We start from the raw sequence: 17,318 nt of genomic DNA, 5'->3' as shown, positions 1-17,318 counted from the left end.
GGCACGCCCGCCGGGGCCCCAGTCCCCAGGCCCGGCGCCCGCCCCGCCCGGCCGCCCGGGAAGATGCGGCTGCTCCCGGAATGGCTTCTCTTGCTCTTTGGCCCGTGGCTCCTGAGGAAGGTAAGGGGAGCCGGGAGGTGGCGCGAGCGCGGGGGTCCCGGACGCCAAGGGCCCGGAGCGCCAGGGGCTCCGTGCGCCCGCCTCGGCTGCAGCGCAGAGCGTCCCAACTTTGCCCGGCTCGGGGTGGGAGCGGGGGGGGACGCGGACAGACAGACTCCCGGGGCAGGATAGGCGCTCTCCCAGCGCAAGTTGGCTGAGGGTCCCGGGTGGGGTGGGCTGGGCTGGGGGGGTGCCGGGGTGGAGGCCCGACTCGGATCCCGCTCCAGGCGAGGCGGGGGAGGGGACGAAGCCCGACCCACGAGTGTGCCAGACGGAGCGCGAGTGCGAGACAGACAGACGAGCCAGCGGGGTGCCAGCCTCGCCGTCTCCGCGCCAGCCTCACTCGCCTTCCTCGCTGTCTGTCCTTCCACCCTCCACCCCCGCCTGCTCGTGTCTCTCCCCTGCGCTCGTCACAACCCAGGCGGGCACTGTGCTCCGAGCAGACTCCCCGAACACGCGCGCGCACACGGACCCACAGATACCGCCGAACTTGGCTGCCATCTCCCATCGCCTTTCCCGCGGAGACACCGTCTCCCCTGCACAACCTCACAGACACACCCCTCTCGCGCGCCCGGCGGGTAGGGGGTGTGGGCTGTCTGGACAGAGCCGCTCCTCCCGTCCTCTCCTCGCTCCATCTCCCCGAGGCTGGCCTGTTTCCCTGAAGCTCCAGGGCTAAGACAGGCTCAAGGGGCCCAGACTTCATCTGCGCCCCTCCAGACTTGGCGGCTTCAATTCGTATCCGCCGGGTGTTCGTGTGTGCTGGTGTGGAGTGTGCGGGTCAGCGTGTGCACCTGCGTGTGTGCCTGCCTTGCGTGGCAGCCAGGCTGGCGTGTCTAGTGCTGGCGTCCAGGGCGCGTGTGTGCTGGTGTGGAGTGTGGTGTTGGCTCAGAAGGGGCGAGCGTGAGTCCCTGCTTCACACGGCAGCCATCTGTGGCCCGCTGTGCATCCCACAACGGGGGCCTAGGCCCTGGACCCCTATCTTCTGACACCAGCCCCCTGCCCCTGACTTTCCCGTTTCCTACCCTAAGTGTCACCTACCTAGTCTGGGGGCAGACAGGTAGCTTCCCAAAGCCCGACTCCCTGCGTCCCAGCCCCCAGGCCCTACAGAGTCCGGAAGGGGTGTAGACCCCCCCCACACACTTAGCCTCCCACCTGCCCATTCAGATGCCTTCAGCAGCTCCAGCAGGGCGGGGACCCTTAGTGAAGCTGGTGACGGAGCTCCCCGATTCTCTCAAACCAGCCTGGTGACCTTGAGGGGCTGGGAGGTGGGTGGAGGAGCCCCCTCCACAAATGCTGCTTCCACCGGTAGGAGCTTCTTGGGGGCCTGCCGCCTAGCTCTGCCCTTGTTGAGAACTCTGGGAGGGGGTCTCTGCCCCACAACCCACTGGGGTGTGAAGGCCCGGGGGAGAGGCAGTGGGGCTGGGTGGTCCTCCCCGGCCCCTCCTTCCTGGTTCCACCCCACTCTCCTCTCCAATCTCCCCATCAAATAAACGCCCCTGTGGACAGATCTGGTTTAATTTCCTTTGCCCCCTGAAGGGGAATGAAACATCTGGTGAAGACTTGAGGGAGAGTGAGCGTGAGGCCGTGAGCAGGGGGGTCTGAGTGTGTGAGAGCTGCTGCTCTGGGCCTGCGTGTTGGAGTCCACGGAGGACAGGGTGTCTGCCATTTAGCGCGGCTTGTATGCATGTGAGAATCTGTGTCTGCGTGTACATACAGACTGTGTGTGCACGTGTGTAACTGTGCGGGGGGCTGTGTGTGGGACAGTGTGTCCGACTCCCTCTCCGTGTGTGCACATGTGTTTGCACACCCCGGGGTAGCGGGGTGTGTCTCTGGTGCATCTCTGTGTGTTGGGGCGCCTGTGTTGTCTGGATGTGAGTCTCCGAGGCTTGTGTGTGTCTGCGTTCTTGTCATCTTGAGTGCATTTGAGTGTGGGGATGAGAAGGAAATGGCAACCCACTCCAGTACTCTTGCCTGGGAAATCGCATGGACAGAGGAGCCTGGCAGGCTACAGTCCTTGGGGTCACAAAGAGTCTGACTCGACTTAGGTTCAAAAACAACAATAATGGGATTGTGAGCCGCAAGATGTGTTCATGTATCCGAATGTGGCTCATGTGTGTGTGTGCGTGTGCTCAGGGCTGTCTTGGTGCCAGAGCTGGCGCTGGGCTGACACTGAGTAAGAGGCTGGTGGGGGGCAGTTTGCAGGGAAACCCTAATTGTCCCAAGTTAAGCGCCCTGCCGTCTCCCACCCTGCTCACCCGCCCCGCCTGCAGGCGCCCTCTGCCTCCTCCCTCCTTGCTTCAGGCTCCTGGTCTCCTGTGGGGCCTGCGACTCCTGGCTTCCACCACCCCGGGGCTCTGGCCCAGGCCTCCTACAGGATCTTTCCCGCACGGCCTCTGACTTCTCGCCCTCTCTGTCTTGTCTTCCCCAGCCCGGTGCCAAAGCAGCTGCCTACTGGGAGAAGCAGCAGGCGATCAATAGTCACTAATCACTAATTACTAATTACTAATTAGCTGGGGGAGGGCAGGGGCGGGGCCCTGTGGGACCTTCCAGCTCCAGCCTGCCTCAGGAAAGGATTAGGCTGAATGGAGTCTCTGCACTGGCTGGCCCAGCCCCGCATCTAGCCGCCCCCTCCTGACTCCATATCCTCCTCCAACCCCCCACTAATCTCTGGCTGGGCCACTTAGGCACGTGCGGCCTGGGCCAGGGCCCAGAGCTGTCCGGGATTTGGGGGCAGTCAGGGGCCGCAGCTGAGCCAGAAGCACAGGCCAGGGCGGGTGTTGATAGCTCCCTTGGGTCAGAGCCCCCGAGAGTGGGAGGGGCACCCAGCAGAAACAAGAAGGTAGACTGCCTTAGGTTTGGGGTGCGGGAGGAGCTGGGGTCCAGGACTGGGTGGCTGGGGAAGAGGGGAGGTAATCTGGGGACAGAAACAGGCCAAGGGTCACTGGGTTCAGGGACAGCGTCCTTGGGGGGGCGGGCGAAGGTTGAGAGAGACCCGGTGAGCGGAGGGGGCATCACCGGGGTCAGAGATGAAGTCATTGTGGAGGAGGTGCGGAACTTTGGACCGAGCCCTGGAACTCCACGTGGGCGGGGAAGGGGACAGGGTCACGGAGAAAGGGCAGGGTCTGTCGTGGGGGAAGGGTCCCAGGGCTCCCGGCTGGCTGGGCGCCGTGGCGAGTCCCAGGGCTCGGGGTGGGAACGAGCTGCGGGCCAGGGATGGGGAGCGGGGAGCGCTTGCCTTGAGCGCTAGAAATGGGCGCGTCTCCCCCTCTCCCTAGCCTACCCCTCCTCCACCTCCACCCCGCCCACTCCCCTCCGGCTCCGGCTTCGGGAAATTACATCCCAGCTCCGCGGCTCCCCCCCACCCCCACCGCGCCCCGGAGCCCGCGCATTTATGGGCACATTTATTGCAATAATAAAGTGAGGCGCGGGGCGGGGGCGGGGGGCGGTAGTTCCCGGGGGGACTGCGCCGGCTCTAGGAAGCAGGGAAATAAAATAAAATAAAATAAAATCAAAATTCAGATAACGGTGAGCCTTGCGCTGCAGGCCAGGAGCAGGCGGGCAGGCGGGGCTGAGGGGGAGGGGGCGCCCGGCCCAAGGGCAGAACCCGCCCCGGCAGCCATCCCCGCCCCCTCACGCTGTAGCTACAGTGGGGTCTGGAAGAAGGCATCTCCACCTGCCCGAGGCCCTTCTGTGGCCTGACCCTGCCAGTCGTCTGCCTTTCTCTCTGGCTTGACTCCCATACCTGTCCTCAGCCCGTCTCCCCATCCCTGTCTCATCGCCTCCCTCGTCTCCCATTTCCCGTTCCAGCCCCCATCCCCACCTCCTGGGTCTCTGCCTCCTTCAGCATCCCCGTTTCTGCCCAGTAACCATTGCCCACCCCACGGTGCTACTCCCACCCTCTCTGGTCCCATCCCCATCTCCCAATCCCTGTCCCACTCGCATTCCTCCCAGCGCCCATCCCTCATCCACCGGCCCTGTCTCCCCCATTCCCGCTTTAGTTCCCACCTTGTTCTGTCCCCCGTCTTCACTGTCTTGGCCCCATCCCATCTGCATCCCAGGCTCTGCCCAGTGCCTGCCCACCATTGCTGACCTCCTCTTCATTGCTGTTCCCGTGCCTGCCCGTGTTCCATCCCTGTCTCTGCACCAGGCACCTGTGCCTGCCCAGGCCCCGTCCCAGTTGCCCTCCGTCTCTGGCCCAGGCCCCATCGCAGCCTGTCCTGTCCACCCCACCTCTGCCCTCACCCCCATCTCCGTCTCTGGCTCCCAGCCAGACCCTGCCTATTTCACCCACCCTGGCTGCGGGCTGCCCCCACCTCTTTCCAGGTGCAGGGCCTTCGTACGCACTTCCCTCTCCTTCCCCGACCCAGGCCTGGAGCATCTTCCTGCCCCAGCTCCTGGGTGCTGTCCCCTCCCCCAGTCAGAGTCCTGAGCGGCCCCGCCTGACCCACACAGCGGGAGAAAAGCCACCGACCGGCCTGGGGGAGGTGCACCCTGCAATGCGGATGGGGGGCCGACAGCCTGATCCTCCCCCCACTCCCAGCAGTCCCTCCCCAAAGAGCACCCCCCAACCAAGTGGAGTTTGTCCAGAAGAAAAAGGCATCCTCAACTCCCCTCCAATGCGTGGGCTCGCTGCCTGGGGGGCAAAGCGCTTCTGGCCCGGCTCCCACCCGGCTAGGGCCCAGAGGCGCCTGGTGAAGCGCACCCCCACCGTCCCCCCCAGTCCCTCCTGCCACCACACCTCCGCCCCCCAGGCCGACAGCCAGGCCAGCCTCTCCCCTTCGCAAATGTCACTGCGCCCAATTAGCTTAATTAAACCAGCTCCGGAGCGACTGGGACCCCTCCTCGGACAACACCCTGCTCCCACTCTGTCGGAGAGGGGAGGGCCAGCCCCGCGGATCCCAGGCAGACAGGGGCTCCCCATCACCTTGCCTTCCCCTCCCCCCCACCCCCACCCACAGCTGGAGACAGGCCACCGGGAGGGTAGAGGGAGAGAGCCACAGTGAGACAGACAGACAAACAGAAAAGCAGAATCACAGAAAATTACAGACAGAGACAAAAAGAGACAGAGAGAGCGAGGGAGAGGGAAGAACAGGAGAGCGAGCGAGGGAGCTCGAGCGAGGGCTGGGGAGCCAAAGGGAGGGCTTGGTCTGATTTTATTCCGTGTTCCCATTTCTCGGCTCGTTTCCTCGCAGACTCTCACCCCGCCCTGACTGAGTTCTCCCCCCAAGGTCGCTTCGGCCGCTCCCCCCGACTCTTCTCTTTTATCTTGGCTGTCTCCAGCGGCGGGTGGGGGTGCTGGTACCCAAAGCCCAGGGATTTGCCAGGATCAGAGAAGCGTAGACAGCAATTTGTCTGGGATCAGGGTGGGGGCACACCTGGCGCCCCTCACCACCCAGCCAAACCTCCTTGCCTCCCCAGCCCCCGCCTGGGAAGAGCGGCCACCCTGGAGCAGCGGACAGGTCCGGACCGGGTGCAGGATGTCCAGGGCTGTTGGGGTGTGCTGGGGGCGGGGCAGGCTCAGCGGGATTTGGGGTCACACCAGCAGGTGTAGGGGCTCAAGGATGCCCCTGGAAAGAGCTGGTGGGTGGGCCCAGAGGGGTGAGGAGTTTAGGTGTCAGAGTTCAAATGACTCCTCCCAACCATTCTTGGACTTCCCCTGGAAGCTTCGATACACTCCCACCTCCAAGGCCCTCTCCAGGGCTCAGGCCCTGCCCTCTCTAAGCCCACCTCCTGGAGCCTTGGTCCTTCCTGCTGGAAGGCCCTTGTTCCCTCCTCTGCGGCCCAGGACCCCTTCCCCCCATCCCCTCTCAGGCCCACCCTCTGGGTGTTAGCTGCCAGCTCAAGCTTGTCAGCCTGAGTCAGTCTCACCGCCCCCCATACCTGAGCTGGGAGGAGAGATGGACGGGAGGAGGGATGAGGGGGGCAATAAATATGTATGACGAGCGGGTGGCGGCGGCATTAATAACCCAGGATCTCAGAGCTGCGGGGATGGGCCAGGCGGTGGAGAGTCCCCGAGCAGCTTGACTCTGCTCTTCCTGTCCCCTGTGGACACACGGAATGGACACATGGTGTATGCAAACGGGGGGGGGGACACCCATGCTGCCCGGCCTCTTTCCCTACTCACAGCTCATCCTGGAGGCCAGTGTGGGGATCCCCCACCCCCCAGGAACACTCATATACCACTGACATGTACGCACCACCCCCCAGGGGAACACAATGAGACCACGCGTGTTATATCATCGTGAATGCACTGGCCGAGCCTTGAGAAAGAGATGGGCACATGGACAGAGGATGAGAGGAGATCAGAGGGAAAGTGATACCCTCAGTGAATCACACAGAGCCACCCTCAGATAGAAGCCAGCCCAGGCACAGAGGGGCAACTACCACCACTCGAAACAGCCTCACTCAGACCCACACCCACAGACAACCCAGACACCTGGACAGAGCCCCCGTGGGCTGATACAACTCAGCCCCCAGGAGCAGCCTCTTCAGACTGCACGCAGGGCACGCAGACACGCACAGACACACACGCACAGTCACCATGAGCAGCCACCCAGGCAGACACACGCACACCCATCATCACCAGAGGCTGAGACTTGAGCATGCGCATGCACGCGCGCACACGCACACACAGTCATCACTCCAGGCAGATAGACAGATACATACAATATAACAGAAATACAATCACCCCAGGCTCACACGGCACTCCCCCCTCCCCACATCCAACCCCACACGCAGTGAGGGCCACACTGAGCGGCCACAGCTAGCACGGTCTGACACACCCTGACACACACAGCCCCTCTCCTTTCCGCTCCCCTCGCTGGAGCAGCATCTCCATATTTCTTCCTCTGTGCTCTCTCGCCTCTCCTTCACTCGCGGCCACCCCCCCACCCCGCCCCGGATAATTGATGGCCCGGGCCTGGCCCGGCGCTCCCGCCTCTCGATCCATCTTGTCCTCGCCCCCCGCGCTGTCTCCCAGATCGGCTGCCACCTGAGACACGAGCTGGTGGGGGGCAAGCCGGGCAGTGCTCCTCCGTGCCCCTCTTAGCCCAGGGGAGGCCCACCAGGAGGCCTCCCCAGCAGCAGGAGCGCTGGAGGTGGAGGCGGGTGCCCACTGGGAGCCCCCAAGCCTCAGCCCACAGCAAGCATGCAGGTTCTCCTCAGCTCCGTGGGTCTCCCGCGCTCCACCCCTCAAGGGAGGAGAGGCTGAGGCCAGGCTGGGGGCCCCAGTCCTGGCAAAGGCGTGCTGGGAGGTCTCACTCCTTCCTGACGCCGGCCTCTGACAGTGGTCGTGGCCTCCCTTGCCTGATCCAGCTTCTCCATGGGCCACTACTCGCAATCAAGCCACAGTTCATAGCTCCAGGCCCTTTCAAACCCACACTGCTTTGGCTCTTTTGGTTTTCTCAGCCCTCGTCAGAGTGCTGTGAGAAGACTAGGCTTCTAGTGTCATTTCTCAGATGCAGAAACTGAGGCCGAGACCACACAGCTTGCAAGAGCCGCAGCCCATTTCCACGGGCACTCCCCCGAGCCACTGCTGTGGCAGCCCGCACCCATGTGTCCTCCCAGCGGCGGGGGACGGGGCCGGCGTGGCCCCGGACCGCCCCAGCGCCTCTCTTTCCCTCCTCCTTCGTCCCCAGGCCGTCCATGCCCAGATGCCGGAGTCCAGGAGGCCGCAGTACCTGGAGCTGCGCCCCGCCACGGCCGGAGGTGGCGCGCCAGGCCGTCAGCTCCCGGCAGCGCCGAAGGCCTCGGACGGCCCGGGGACCGCGCGGGCCTGGAGCTGGGCCTGGCCGGCTAACCACACCGGGGCCCTGGCCCGGGCCGGGGCGGCGGGGGCGCCGGCGCACCGCGCGAAGAGAAAGCCGTCCGTCAAAGCGGCCCGCGCCAAAAAGATCTTTGGCTGGGGGGACTTCTACTTCCGCGTGCACACTCTCAAGTTCTCGCTGCTGGTGACGGGGAAGATCGTGGACCATGTGAACGGTACCTTCAGCGTCTACTTCCGCCACAACTCGTCCAGCCTGGGCAACCTCAGCGTCAGCATCGTGCCGCCCTCCAAGCGTGTGGAGTTCGGGGGCGTCTGGCTGCCGGGGCCCGCCCCCCACCCGCTGCAGTCTACGCTGGCCCTGGAGGGGGTGCTCCCGGGGCTGGGGCCCCCGCTGGGGATAGGGCTCGGGGGCACCCTCGGCGGAGCGCTGGCGGGCGCGCTGGGGGTGCCTGGGCCCAAGGAGCCGCGCGCTTTCAACTGCCACGTGGAGTACGAGAAGACGGACCGCGCGCGCAAGCACCGCCCGTGCCTGTACGACCCGTCGCAGGCGTGCTTCACCGAGCACACGCAGAGCCAGGCCGCCTGGCTGTGCGCCAAGCCCTTCAAAGTCATCTGCATCTTCGTCTCCTTCCTCAGCTTTGACTACAAACTGGTGCAGAAGGTGTGCCCAGACTATAACTTCCAGAGCGAGCACCCCTACTTTGGATAGCCCGCCCCGCCCTCGCCCGGGGCCCTGAGCTTCCCGCGAAATCCCGGGCTCCCTTAGGCGGAACCCCTGCCCCTACCCCGCAGCTCCTGAGGCCGCGTCCACCCCTTCCACTCTGGGGGTGGAGAGGAGCAGCCCTTCCGAGACTGTCAGCCGGTGTGGATCCCCTTTTCCTTACGGGGAGTGCCCACGAGGCTGGGGGTAGCCCCCGCTTGGCTACAGCCTCAAGTGGAGGGCCCAGAAGGCCGCCCCAGAATCGGCGGGGCTTGGAGGCGGTCCCCGCGTCCCCTGCGTCCCCACTGAGTCCTCTTCACGCCTGCCCCTGGCGCTGGGCTGGACACGCCCTTTGCCCTCAGCTTTAGTAACGCCTTGCCTGGCACCATCACCCCACCCCTTTCTTACTCCCAGCCCTATACACCGCGGCCTATTCCCATCCCTCTGCCTGTCGTATGCCTGTCCCCATTTCCCCCGAACCCCAGTAATTAGGGTAGGGGAAGCAAAACTCGTGTGCATAGGCGACCCACTCGCCTGCCCTCTGCCCGCCTCCCTCCAGTCCCTGCCAGCCTTGCTCCATCTTCCGGCTGCTGCCTCTCGGTGATTTTCTTTTCTTTTTTCCTACGCCAAAACAGGCGGGAAAGGGAACAAAATAAAGTGAAATCCAATACGCCTCTGTGTGAGACCTTTAGGCAAGGGGGTGGTGGTGGTGGCGTGCGTTTCTGTCTGGACAGGGCGTCCTCCCTCCGCGGCTCATGGGGAAACTGAGACACATATTGACGGAGCTGGCCCCTTGGAGGTCATCCAAGACGAGGTCAGATTCTGACGAGGAGGACGACCCTTGAGGTTGAGCCCAGCAGGAGGTGGGAATTTTCCTCCCAGAGGTGGGCGGGATGAAGCTGCCGAAAATAGGACGGGGATTAGACCCGCTGGGGACCACCAGCGGGTCTCTGGGGGAGGAGGTATAAGGCCCTGAATGGGGTGGAGATGGAGGGACCGCGTAGGCGGAGCGCTGACAACCTGCTAAGCTCCGCGGGCTGGCGGGAGGCGGCAGGTGGGGGGGGGAGGGGAAACAGAGTTTGCGGCATCTGGAGTCATCGATCTTCCTTTTCCTTCCTAATTTCGTGGGCGCTGAGTTTGCAGGCGGTTGGGGGAGGGAGGGAGGGAGGCCTGAGACGAGGGGGTGGGGGAAGGGACGACTGCGAGTTTGGAGAACTGGGCAACGCCGCTCCCGCTTGCCGTCTGCAAACGCAAACAAGGGCCCCTCCAGCCAGCTGTCCACCCTCCCGCCCCTGCAGACGCAGCTGCTAATTTTATCCGCCCCCAACCCTGGCCCGGGCGTTAATTGGCTGCGGCTTCATTAGCAGTTCTCAAGCTCAGCCGCCCCCCTCCCCTCGGGGGACCCCTGACGACGAGGCTAGGGAGGAGGTACCGACAAGCTGAGGCACAGAACGACACCTCCTCGGTAGCCTTCCTTCGCTTGGAGTCCTGGGTCAAGGTAAACCCGGAGGCAGCCGTGTTCTCCGGAGGATTGCCCGCTGGCTGCACCGGGAAACTGAGTCAGAGGTGAGTCTCACCCAGGCACCCTGAGTCTCACTCAAGGAGTGGAAAGTCAGTAAGAGGAAAATAAATACGTGATGGATGGATGGTGGGTGGGTGGGTGGACGGATGAACGAACTGAAAGGAAGAGGGAGGTGGGAAGTGGTTCTGGGTCGGAGATGGTAAGAAGGACAGGATCTGGGCAGACTCCTGACACCAAGCCTATTACTGGAAAAAGCTGAAAGCACCTGCGGCTACAGTGGGAGGGAAGGAGATCAGAGCTACGTAAGGGGGGACTTCTGAGGACTAAAATGAGAACCAATGGGAATAACTGGAATTAGCAAGTGGGCTCATCCAGGCCTCAGTTTCCTCACTTGTGATGCAATAATAAAATAGTTCTGGACACTAAAAGAGACTTTGCAAGTGAACATGCTTTGTGATGGATTGTCCTCCCCCTCTGACTCACAAACTTGCCTCCACCACCATCCTCTCCTCCTCCTTTCCTTGTTCTTAGGATGTCTGGACACCTGGGAGCAGAGTGTGATGCCCCTGCCCGTAATTGCACTTGTTCACCTCTTGACGTTCTGATAGTCAGTGATCTATTCTGATATCTCCAGGGCTAAGGCATGCCTAGCATGGTGAAGGAGTTCAATGTGTTTGCCGAATGAATGAATGACTGAGTGAATGTGTAATATTGCTATGCAAGGCAGTGGTTCTCAAAATCACTGCTTATAGAATCACTAAGGAGAAGTTTTGTTGCATGTCAGTGTGAGTGGGCAAATGCCCACTCTTTAAGATCCACTCTTTAAGACTTAGAACCTCTGAGGAAACTCTCAACACTCATATATTTATATCACACAGCCAATTCTGATACCCAGGTTTGAGAACCTACTCCTGGAGGGATCAGTGAGTCCCTCGCCCAAAGGACAAGTCCAGATGAAGTCAGGCTATAAGGAAATCCCTTCCAGCTCCAAGAATCTACAGCCCCAGGGTACAAAGAGAGCTCACTGATTGCTGGAGCATCCAGACTGAATTGGTAACAATTCAACAGGCGCAGTGAGGAGGGGGCACCTCAGCCAGCTTCCACACGTCCCAGAGAAGGAGGAGATGGCCACGAGGAGGCAGGTTTGTGAGGATGAGGTGAGGGGGTGATCCATCCAAGAGCATGTTTACATACAGTCTCATTAAATCCCCACCACATGTTATTTTATTATTGATTTGCAAGTGGGGAAACTGAGGCTCAAATCCACTCATTCGTTTCAGTCCCAGAGTGGGAACTTGAACTCGGGTCTCCCCCTTCCCATCCAGGGTGCTTTCCAGGGGGCTTTCCCGCTTGTACAGGAGTCTTTGTATTTCCCGGTGAGCCTGGTTTCCCTGGTAGCTCAGCTGGTAAAGAATCTGCCAGCAATGAAGGAGACCCCAGTTCGAATCCTGGGTCGGGAAGATCCCCTGGAGAAGGGATGGGCTACCCTGTTCTTGGGGTTCCCTGGTGGCTCAGACGGTAAAGAATCCACCTGCAGTGCGGGAGACCTGGCTTCGATCCCTGGGTTGGGAAGATCCCCTGGAGGAGGGCCTGGCAACCCACGCCAGCATTCTTGCCTGGAGAACCCCCATGGACAGAGGAGCCTGGTGGGCTGCAGTTCACGGGGTCGCAAAGAGACGGACGCGACTGAGCGCAACACATTCACTCGGTGGACACCCGATAAGTTGCTGTTGTGTGAACAGACGGAAAAACAAAACAAAACAAACGCTGAAGAGTCTCAGGACAACGAGGTGACAGGGCGGCAGTGGATCTCCCATCTTTCAGGCAAGAGCTTCTCCGGTTGGAAAACGAAAGTGAAGAGAGAAAAAACTACAATTCCCAAAAGACCCCAAGGGACCCACTTTACGCATGCGCAGATCCCGCCCTCAGGCCGTGGCTTCCCGGTAGCTCTTTCTGCGCCTGCGCCCTCCGATCAGTCGCCTTGCGACCCCTTGTTTTCCCCCGCCGGAGTTGGTACCGGACCTCGCGCGACTTTCAATCTCTTGTTGCGATGTTGTCCTGCTCTTTTATTTGGGCGACTCGGGTAAGGATGGGGCTCCAGAGAGTGGGTCACCGTAGAAAGTCAGTTCCCAGCCTATCCCAGTTAGGGGATTCGAACGATTCACAAACTTGGGCTTCTCTGGGCCTTTAAACGCACGTGGTCAGGGTCCTCGGGGAGGGGAGAACGGAGGGGAGTAGGGATGTGCAACTAGGGGATCCCTGAGACCCCCGGTGCACGCAGGGTGGTCGGGGCCCCTTCTCATTCCGGGAACCAGATGCCCCAGGGCCTTGTGACTGCCCGTTTGACGTGGCGTTAGGGAAGAGAACCATACTGAATGCCCCGTGGACCCTGTGCTGGCCAGCCAGCACGGTTCTTGGCCTGGACCGCGAGCTGAGTCTTTCTTGCCAGATCTGAGCCATGCAAATGATGCAACTGGTCACCGCGGCTTGCATCAGGGTTCCAGCAGCTCTGGGCTGGAAGGAGGTGGAAAGAGTGGGGAGCACAAAGGACAAGATACAGGTTTTGGCCCTCTGCCCCAGAGGCTGCTAAAGGTCTATGTTCCCACCTCCATCGCTCTGGAAACCACCTGTACTGCTTATTGCCCTAATCCTTGCCAGCTTGGTTGCCACCACGCCCCCCGACTAGCATATCACTTTGTGAAGGCTCTGCAGGAAAACCATGTGTTTCTGTGGGTGAGGACTGCCTGGAGTTCCAGAGACACAGGCTTCTAGAGGACAAACTTTGCCCTGAGGCTTTGCAGAGTGTTTTAAGGGCAGAGGTGGAGGGAGATTCTGAGGTTAGCTGAATAGATCAAATCAGAACCACCCCCTGGATGTTGATCTCAATCTTGGCTCTAGACCTGGTTTTTGAAGGTGGAGGTGGGGTTAATGAGAACTGAACGGACTGACTTTACAACTGACTGCTGAGTGTGGCGCCTGAGGACCTGATAAGCATAACTGAGGACGGTTGACTGTTTCATCTGGACATTTTTTCTTTGACCCGAGCTTTTCTTTCCCTAGCCTCTGCGGAGATGTGGTCAGCTGGTTGGGATGGCCGTACGGTGCCAACACAGTGAGGCGGCCCAGACTCAGACTGGAGAAGCAAGCAAGGGCTGGTCAGGCCAGGAGAGTCTATCAGACAGTGACCCTGAGATGTGGGATCTGCTGCGGAGAGAGAAGGACAGGCAGTGTCGCGGCCTGGAGCTGATTGCTTCAGAGGTGGGACCTGGGGAGAGGAGCCAGGGCGTAGGCCACAGCTGGAAGTAACAGATCATCTTCCTGCTGTTTCTCCAGATCTCCCTTTCAAACTCAGGGCCTTCCTGATGGGCCTCATGAAGCAAAGGCAGGGCCAGTCTGGGTTATGGGCAGGGGCTTTAGGAAGCCTGCCAGAGCCTCCTGGAGCTCCTGTAGTCTAGTCTGGTCCCTCTTCCATCCGAGGAGGAAACAAGCCTAGAAGCACAGGCTCTTGTGGACAGGCAGCCTATCACAGCACCTGGGTTTCTTTTTTTTTTTTTTTTTAATATTTATTTATTTGGCTGCGCCGAGTCTTAGTTGCAGCATGCAGGATCATCCCTGCAGCACGTGGGATCCAGTTCCCCAACCAGGGATTGAACTGGCCCCTGCATTGAGAGCCCAGAGTCCCAGCCACTGGACCACCAGGGAAGTCCTAGCAGCTGGGTTTCTGAGGAGGATGCTCTGGCCCTTTCCCTGACCTGGCAAGGAACCCTAAATGAACTGAGCTTTCTATAGAACCCGGCTCCTCCCTGCAGCCTGGGGCTCTGGCCGGAGGGGGCTGTGGGGTCCAGGGAAGGGGGCTCGGTACCTTCTGACTCTGCCCCCTCCCCCACCCCAGAACTTCTGCAGCCGAGCTGCGCTGGAGGCCCTGGGGTCCTGTCTGAACAACAAGTACTCGGAGGGTTATCCTGGCAAGAGGTGAGGGCTAGGCGCCTCCAGGCTGCAGGACAGCCTCAGGGATGGTGCTCCCAGTGGGGGACGCCCGCCTGTACCCGGCCAGTGTGTCTAGAGGATGGTCTTCCCAGTCCTTCGCTGCTGGGCCAGGGGACGGTGGAGCCCTCTCTCTGTGCCCTGATCTGCTCCCCTCCCTCTGCAGGTACTACGGAGGAGCCGAGGTGGTGGATGAGATCGAGCTGCTGTGTCAGCGCCGGGCCCTGGAGGCCTTTGACCTGGATCCCGCTCAGTGGGGAGTCAATGTCCAGCCCTACTCCGGGTCCCCAGCCAACCTGGCTGCCTACACAGCCCTTCTGCAGCCTCACGACCGACTCATGGGGCTGGACTTGCCCGATGGGGGCCAGTGAGTGTGGGCAGGGTGGCAGGTGGGCTTGTGGGCAGGATGGGCATGGGAGAAGAGTAATTTATTGAACACCTAACATGTTCCACGCGAATGGAACAGGGCTCTCCCAGTCCAGGAGTGGCTGAGGAAGATAAGACCCCATAAGTGTTGCTCAGAGCCACAGGGCTAGTACTTGCTAGGAGCAATGTTCCAGAGACCCCGGCCTTTGGAGCAGGGCAGGGAGCCAGCGGCTAAGTTGGGCAGTTCCCGTACTCTGAACCTGCCTGCTTCCCCTCTCCTCTCCTCCCAGTCTCACCCACGGCTACATGTCTGATGTCAAGCGAGTCTCGGCTACATCCATCTTCTTCGAGTCTATGCCTTACAAGCTGAACGTGAGTGCTCTGGGGTGTGAGGAGGGAGCTGTGAGGAGCTGCTCCGCTTCCTTCTTGGAGCTTTAGCTTTTTGTCTGTCTGTCTAGCCCCAGACTGGCCTCATTGACTATGAGCAGCTGGCCCTCACTGCTCGGCTCTTTAGGCCACGACTCATCATAGCTGGTACCAGTGCCTATGCGCGCCTCATTGACTACGCCCGCATGAGAGAAGTTAGTGGTGGGCTGGAGTCTCTGCCCCTCCCCAAGGGGTGGTGAGGGGCCTTGGGAGGAGGGGCAGGCCTGTCTGGCGCTCCCAGGCTGAGGCCTATCCTGTCCTCCTCTGTACTCGCCTAGGTGTGTGATGAGGTCAAGGCACACCTCTTGGCAGATATGGCCCACATCAGTGGCCTGGTGGCTGCCAAGGTGATCCCCTCACCCTTCAAGCACGCGGATATTGTCACCACGACCACCCACAAGACCCTTCGAGGGGCCAGGTCAGGCTTGCCTCTCCCTGACTTCATGCCCCACCCCGAGGCGTGTTTGCGGTTGGACATGAGTTTGTTCCCACCAGAGGCCCTGTCTAGGATCCATCGCCCTTTCTTGCCGCTGGTGGAGGTTCCCCGGCAGGGGGTTTGGGGGTGGAGGTGAGGTCTGCTCCCCTCAAGCCCTGGGGTCCAGCGCACTGAACACCGCCGGGCTGGACGCTGAGAGCCAGTGGGGGCCGGGCCAGCCGGTCTCCTCTGCTCCCCCACCCCCATGCTCCTTCTTGTCACCTTAGATTCTGACCGCCTGCCTCCCACACAGGGCGGGACTCATCTTCTACCGGAAGGGGGTGCGGGCTGTGGACCCCAAAAGTGGCCGAGAGATCCCTTACACATTCGAGGACCGGATCAACTTTGCTGTGTTCCCATCCCTGCAGGGGGGCCCCCACAACCACGCCATCGCTGCGGTGGCGGTGGCCCTAAAGCAGGTTGGGGAGCCTGCTTGTGGGGTGGTGGGGGCGGGGCCCGGAGGCTCAGACCCTGCGCCTTGCTGGCTGAAATTGGAGCTGATGGCAGGGAAGTGTCAGGCTGGGAGGGCGTGGGGACGGGGTCCCAGATATGCTGGTGGTGCTGGGGCAGGAGGGGCCGGGCTTAAGGCGACTCTGCTGCTGCCTCTTCCCCAGGCCTGCACCCCCATGTTCCGGGAGTACTCCCTGCAGATTCTGAAGAACGCTCGGGCCATGGCTGATGCCCTGATGGAGCGGGGCTACTCCCTAGTGTCTGGTGAGCCGGGGGTGGGGAGGGGGAGGTGCAAGCCCCTGTAGCCCCAGACAGAGGCCTAGGGTTCACCTAGGGTTCACTGCTCACTCTCTCCACCTCAGGTGGCACTGACAACCATCTAGTGCTGGTAGACCTGCGGCCAAAGGGCCTGGACGGAGCTCGAGCCGAACGGGTGTTGGAACTTGTATCCATCACGGCCAACAAGAACACCTGTCCTGGAGATCGAAGTGCCATCACCCCTGGGGGCCTGCGGCTGGGTGAGACCTGGGTTCTGGGGCACGGGGCGTGACTGCTAGGTGGACTGGGGCGGTGCTAATCCTCTCCTGCCTCTCTCGCAGGGGCCCCAGCCCTGACTTCTCGAGGGTTCCGTGAAGATGACTTCCGGAAAGTTGTAGGTTTTATAGATGAAGGTGTCAACATTGGCTTGGAAGTGAAGAGCAAGACCAGTGAGTGGGCAAGACCTCCCCTGCCCCCCAGCCAGTTCACACTGTCTCCCCCTCCTCCAGCTGATCTCACTGCCTTCCTCTAAGCTCTGACCACTTTTTTTCCTCACCCGTGTCTAGCCAAACTCCAGGATTTCAAATCTTTCCTGCTCAAAGACCCAGAGACAAGTCATCAGCTGGCCGACCTTAGGCAACGAGTGGAGCAGTTCGCCAGGGCCTTCCCCATGCCTGGCTTTGATGATCACTGAAGGCGCCTAAGAAATGAAGCCCGCGGACTGACATTTCTCCCTCTTCCCCTTCCTGGACAAGCTGGGGAGGGGGTGGTAACTGCTCCTCTTCCAGTTTTCTGCTAGAGGAGGGAAGGGCCGCCCACTTAGGGCAAGAGCCACGTGTAGTTCCCCTTCTCAGAATGTGGAGCTGAGAAGGCTTCTTGCAATAACACTTAGAAGGAGGAGGCTTGGAGCTTTCTGCCCTAACCTCTCCCATTATCTCAGTATTATAGACCCTCTGCCCTTTCTTGGGGAGGGGGGAGTTCCTCTCCTGAGCCAGAAGAAGGGGTGGGTAGGCACCCTCCGTTCTGTTTTTGTCTAATAAAATACTAACCTGCCCTGAGCTTCTATAACTGGGGGACGGGTCCCCTGGGCCAGGTGGTGATTCCTCTCCCTCAACGTGTTCCTCATTTCCTTCCCACCACCACCACAAGGACCCCCAAGGCTGCCTCCCCCTCTCCTTCTGATCAGAGGCGACACCAGACGTGATTAGCAGGC

The 17,318-nt window shown here is 61.1% G+C and overlaps 2 protein-coding genes across 5 annotated transcripts; both read left to right on the top strand.

The window, feature by feature from the left end:
• NXPH4 (neurexophilin 4) lies at positions 1–9,294 on the top strand. The gene is made up of 2 exons (XM_065932199.1): positions 1–120; positions 7,797–9,294. Exons 1-2 carry the CDS (start codon positions 64–66, stop codon positions 8,631–8,633), a joined length of 894 nt encoding a protein of 297 aa, XP_065788271.1. The 5' UTR covers positions 1–63; the 3' UTR covers positions 8,634–9,294.
• Positions 9,295–10,171: 877 nt separating this feature from the next.
• Positions 10,172–17,157, top strand: SHMT2 (serine hydroxymethyltransferase 2). 4 transcript variants are annotated; one of them, XM_065934824.1, is made up of 12 exons: positions 10,172–10,190; positions 13,207–13,404; positions 14,039–14,118; positions 14,297–14,497; positions 14,787–14,868; positions 14,955–15,077; positions 15,201–15,340; positions 15,651–15,816; positions 16,012–16,111; positions 16,210–16,365; positions 16,447–16,554; positions 16,672–17,157. In XM_065934824.1, exons 2-12 carry the CDS (start codon positions 13,237–13,239, stop codon positions 16,797–16,799), a joined length of 1,452 nt encoding a protein of 483 aa, XP_065790896.1. In that variant the 5' UTR covers positions 10,172–10,190; positions 13,207–13,236; the 3' UTR covers positions 16,800–17,157. The 4 variants fall into 4 exon arrangements, with proteins under 4 accessions (XP_065790896.1, XP_065790895.1, XP_065790898.1 ...); XM_065934823.1 differs by lacking the exon at positions 10,172–10,190 and adding an exon at positions 12,092–12,229; XM_065934825.1 differs by lacking the exon at positions 10,172–10,190 and adding an exon at positions 12,623–12,738.
• Positions 17,158–17,318: the final 161 nt, after the last annotated feature.

The sequence above is a fragment of the Muntiacus reevesi genome, chromosome 4, assembly GCF_963930625.1.
Source record: "Muntiacus reevesi chromosome 4, mMunRee1.1, whole genome shotgun sequence".
In the NCBI taxonomy this organism is placed as follows: domain Eukaryota; kingdom Metazoa; phylum Chordata; class Mammalia; order Artiodactyla; family Cervidae; genus Muntiacus; species Muntiacus reevesi.
This window is presented reverse-complemented; position numbering and strand designations above follow the sequence as displayed.

Excerpts from the sequence above, each read along its gene's own strand:
- NXPH4 (XM_065932199.1), top strand. The coding sequence starts at position 64 with ATGCGGCTGCTCCCGGAATGGCTTCTCTTGCTCTTTGGCCCGTGGCTC. Across the intron at positions 121-7,796 it reads GCCCGTGGCTCCTGAGGAAG|GCCGTCCATGCCCAGATGCC; the intron begins GTAAGGGGAGCC and ends CTTCGTCCCCAG.
- SHMT2 (XM_065934823.1), top strand. The coding sequence starts at position 12,197 with ATGTTGTCCTGCTCTTTTATTTGGGCGACTCGG. Across the intron at positions 14,119-14,296 it reads GAGGGTTATCCTGGCAAGAG|GTACTACGGAGGAGCCGAGG; the intron begins GTGAGGGCTAGG and ends CTCCCTCTGCAG. Across the intron at positions 16,555-16,671 it reads GGAAGTGAAGAGCAAGACCA|CCAAACTCCAGGATTTCAAA; the intron begins GTGAGTGGGCAA and ends ACCCGTGTCTAG.